Below are 5040 nucleotides of genomic sequence, written 5' to 3' on the forward strand. Positions count from 1 at the left end.
TATATCAGCAAAACAAGGGGCTGAATCTAATCAGCCCTAACTATAAGCTTTATCAAAAAGGAAGGTCTTAAGCGCACTCTTAAAAACGGATAGGGTGTCTGCCGCCCGAACACAAACTGGAAGCTGATTCCACAAAAGTGGAGCTTGATAAGAAAAGGCTCTGGCTCCCATTGTACTTTTAGAGACTCTAGGAACAACCAACAACCCTGCATTCTTGGAACTTAATGCACTCTTAACCTACTCTTACCTCTTACCACTACTGGAAAGCGATCTGAAAACATTTTCGTGGCTTTTGGAGTAAAAGGGAAGCAGAGAATTGGTTTGTACAACCTTGAGAAAATATGAGGGACTTTAAGTCCCTCATATTGTCTCCCTTTTTTCTCTTTTAATCTTTCGTTCTTTGGATAAGCTGAAAATATCATGAAAAATGTATGTGCTTGCCATGGCGTGTTTACCAAAGACTTTACAAATATCTATTCCTGATGAAATCTTTATTGGCCCTGAAACTGCGCCAGAAGAGAGGAGCGTAATGCTGCTCTATGACTCAGCCGATGCCTCTCCACTGACTTAACCGAAGACCCTTTCACAAAAGGGCCGTTGGGAGAAGGCCCAGCACGCAGCCTGTTTCCTCCTTCATCCTGACATTGTTGGCCAGGTCTAGAGACGCTTTGCCCGCTGGGTTCCATCGTCCGTCAGCAAAGCCTATGTGAGTTGATGCATCATGCATTATAGATAAGGTGTGTCTGGGCGAGCTCGAAAGGGTGTCTGAAGTCAGACAGCTCCAATGCGGGGCATCGTCAAGCTCAAAAGCTGCAGGCTAAAGCATGACATGTTGTTGGGCTGTTTGTGTCGCAGCACAAACACAAGCAGTTATTCATTTGTCTTTTGAGGCCCGTGTCTAAACCGCTCTGTGTTTGTTCTCTGTTACGGACATGCATTGCCTTCTTGCATCAGCCACTGTTGGGTCAAAGTGTGGTTGACACCCTTCATGTAGCGGCCCTGGGAGCATCGGTATCCGTGGCAGCCACTGTCTCACACTTCATGGGACTGCCGGTTTCCTCCTCTGCTATTATGACTAAATATAGACCCTCTCCTTTGGTACCAGATGTCTCAGTGTGGTACTAAATGAGCTGCATAACTTGCATATGCCTGACCAAGTCAAGTCCTTCATTTTGGTTAAAAATAAAATGAAACCTACAGCACTTCAGCTGACTTTTATTGGACTGACTTTACTTGAATCCATACCTGCTCACATGCTGTCTGTGGTTTGGAAAGAATCGACAGGGTGGTATGCCAAAGAAAATATGTGATAATGATTCATCACCATTAAATATAGCTGGAACAATAAACAAATAAATCAATGTATTGACAGAGGATGTATTGGCAACTAGTTTTAGTTTGACTTATTATACTATTTACTAACTATTATATTACTTTAGTTGCAGCCCTGCTGTTATATGAATCCAGCATGACTCTATACTGAAAGCTCAGGTAATAAGCAGCCTGAAACGTTTTTTTCAGAAGCGAGTCACAACTCCGACAGGAAAGTGAGAGTGGGTATGAAACAGAATGTAATGGTAGATAATATAAGATAGTTTGCTTTCCATAGGACTCTCTGAGGGATTTACAGCAGGAGGTTCGAGCTAAAACCACATCTGGGGGCAGAACAGAAACGGCACTATTACCTCGAATAAACGCTGAGCCCCCATGGCTCCTCCTTAAAAAGTGCAGCTATCAAATCAAATGTTTGCCTTTCAATCTCCTCACCCACAACTATGTTTAGGTTTTTTCAACGAAATATATTTTAGCTTCAATGCAAGAGCTGCCTACCACCAACGACATGTGGTCCGAAATAGTTCTCAGGAAAATAATGGCCTTGGCTTGTATTTAATTGACACCAGGAATGCAATGAATGAGACCTGTTTAATCCACCGCATGTTAAAGTTGAGAGGCTACAGTAAGATGTAGCTTCTCATTAAAGTTGCCTCCGAGCTCGTAGAACACTATCACACACTTGGTTACGCACCGGCAGACCTCTAAGATCGTCTCCTAAATCCTGGTAGTTCCTCTGCGCTGCAAAGCCGACCCTGGGAACAGAACGAGATAGTCGAGATTAAAGTTCACTCTGGATGAAGTATTCATGAGAAGATCAAAGTCGGCTCCCTGTTCTCGGAAAGTTTAAGCTTATTTAACGGTGAAACCTGCAGCCCCTGGCCTCTGACTTACTCAGGCTGCTCCACTTCGGAACAAATCTTCTGCTGTCTGCCCATCTCACCTTCATTGGTTAAGTCCTTGTATACCTGTTACCATAGTAATTGAAGTAGGAGGTTGTTTTTCTTTCTATAAATAATTTAGCAGCATATATATTTAATAGAGCAAGGGGCAGGATTTGAAAACCCTGCTGATGTTGATGGGTGTTTGGGTGCATGACTCTTAGATTCAGCCATGTTGTTCAGTGTTGCGAACAGACAAATTTAAACCTATTTCAAACGATGTGTCGGACGGATATAAATCTGTCCTTTGCCAGCCTGACACACTGATAAGGATGAAAGAAATAACAACCTGTTGTTTATCAAAGGATGTGGATATGCATGATCTGATATCTCTCCAATGTTTTTGATCTTTGTTATCTCCTCTGATGTGTAAACCGTCTCAGTGGCCCGCCATGTTTCCCCTTATCAAAACTGATGTAGTGATTACATTGGTGACACTGCATCAGAGACTTTTCTTCTAATAATTATAGTGCTGTTACCTATTTAATTTAACCGGCTGTCTCTACCTGCTGTCCGCTAAGTAGACCAGTGACATGTTGTTCTGCACGAGTCCAAGAGTTCAGAGCTCAAAGGATTATGGCCACTTCCTACCCTCAGGAGTCAGAGCTCTACCGCCCATTTCCTGCTTTCTACTGGGCCCAGCTTTAGATGGTGTTATAAGATAGGGTGGGAGTTTACAGACTATCAGGGAAAACATCTGGATTTCTTGGATGAAACAGTCAGTTTTAAATTATAAATGAATACAAATCAGCCATTTCTGAGGCACAAGGTAGTTTTAACTCCATGTTCACAACAATGTACTCTTGCAATGACGATGGGCCCATAAAATGCTTCCTGTAATAAACAGTGATAGATAATAGACAAGACTGATGGCGGATATATCTGTATACATCTTCTCATGTGTGTGTCCTTATTTGTCCTCAGGTACGAGAAGGTTCCTGTGATTCTGGTGGGGAACAAGGTGGACCTGGAGAGTGAGAGGGAGGTATCGTCCAGCGAAGGTCAGGCCCTGGCCGAGGAGTGGGGCTGCCCGTTCATGGAGACCTCGGCCAAGAGCAAAACCATGGTAGACGAACTGTTCGCTGAGATCGTTCGGCAGATGGACTACGCCGCCCAGCCAGACAAGGACGACCCCTGCTGCTCCTCTTGCAATATACAATAGCCCCGGGGGCCCGTCAGGAACCACCCAGGCAAAATGTCTACTTAGAGAAAGCTACCTTCCCCGCAGCAGAGACACACACTAAGACACACATGCCAATTAAAATAAAGGAAAATTCACTGTTGAACGCGATGGATTTGAACTCCACTGAGCATAACATCGGCAGTGACATGAATATTTATGACAACATGTGAGTAATGAATACATTTTGAAAGAGGAACTCCAGGAATTTGCAGAAAGAGAAATTGTCAAATGACAAAAACGGAACATGCCCTCGCCTTATGTTACTCTCTCTGTTGTTTGGATTTGTTTTTATCCTTTCAAGTTGTAGGGAGAAATCATCAGCAAACAGTCACAAATCAGGATCTTTACCCTTGTGTTGTTTTACAATCTGTCAAAATGAGTTACAATATCTTCTCCTGGTTGTATTTGTATCACGGAAAATACATTTTTTGTTACCTTGATCTGAAGGTATCTACCGTACACAAATCCAAAATCATATTTCTTGGATCCCGTTGTTTTAAGTATTAAGGAGTATTTGATTTACATTATGCACACATTTTCTCCCAGCTTATTTTGTGCAGTAGTTCTTCTGAGGTTTTTCTACTCATCACAGGGCTGAACCATTTTCTTTTCTTTTTTTTTTGTTATTAAAAAAGGAATGGAGAGAAAATGGTGGAAGTCAGCATTTATCTTTGAAACATTGGTGCAGTCATCTCTTTATTTTTCTCTCTGGGAGACTGACAGCACATTGCTGAGTAGAAATACAACTATCAGCTTCATCCTGATGGGACTAAGAGTTGATGTTTTCAGTGTTTGAATATTTACAGACGATATCTCTAAACTCTTTCAGGAATGGATGACATTTAAAGTGAAGATGCCAACATTTGTCATACTTTACATTTTCTTTTACTTCTCCGCTCAATATGAAATGAGGTGCCCAAGAGTTTTTAACATCCTGATCCTTATGTATGTGCTCAGTGTTCAAATCCTTAGTAAGGATGAATGAGAAGATAATAGGAATAATAAATGGTAGTGTAAATATTTTGTATTGAAAGTGCCAGCTCCTGTGAAGACACTGACTCAACACATGTGGAATTGTCAACTGTATGCATGGCTAGTAAACAAAAAAAGGACTCTAGTTTGAGATAAATATAGACTGTGGAAATGTGCAAAACAAACGTGTACAAACTGAATCTGGACACTGTCTCAAATGTACATCTGTACTGCCACGGGAACCAGACTTTCCCCGTGTGACCATTTTCATTGTTGATTTTATATTTTTTTATGTGACCATTTACTCTTCATTCCCTCTCTGAATGGTGACACTGTTACATTTGACACCTAAACAATAAAAGTGCGTTGAACACTCGACTGAGACTTCACTTTGAAGTGAATCCACTGACATGCTCCAGCAACATGGGTTTCTTTCTTGTCCTCTGGGATTCAATTGTAAACAAAACGCTTGTTTTCTTCTGTACTCTTTCTTACATTTTATCGGTCACTTTTATATTCAGCCATTGAAATGCGATTGAAAACTTAAAGCATTGAATGTGCAAGTATTGCATTGATTTGGGGGAACTTTATGCCCTGCGTTTTGGGACTACA

At 41.6% G+C, this 5040-nt stretch overlaps 1 protein-coding gene across 1 annotated transcript in view; it reads left to right on the plus strand.

Annotated features, from left to right (window-relative positions):
* Window positions 1–4806, plus strand: part of LOC104947513 (ras-related protein Rap-2a) — an 11448-nt gene extending 6642 nt beyond the window's left edge. The window contains exon 2 of the mRNA XM_010773557.1: window positions 3198–4806. Within this exon, the coding sequence (XP_010771859.1) occupies window positions 3198–3435 (238 nt within the window). The 3' untranslated portion in view covers window positions 3436–4806. The remainder of the gene's footprint in view (window positions 1–3197) is intronic.
* The last annotated feature ends 234 nt before the right edge of the window (window positions 4807–5040 follow it).

The sequence above is a fragment of the Notothenia coriiceps genome, unplaced genomic scaffold (genome assembly GCF_000735185.1).
Source record: "Notothenia coriiceps isolate Sejong01 unplaced genomic scaffold, NC01 NC01_scaffold00012620, whole genome shotgun sequence".
Classification (NCBI taxonomy): domain Eukaryota; kingdom Metazoa; phylum Chordata; class Actinopteri; order Perciformes; family Nototheniidae; genus Notothenia; species Notothenia coriiceps.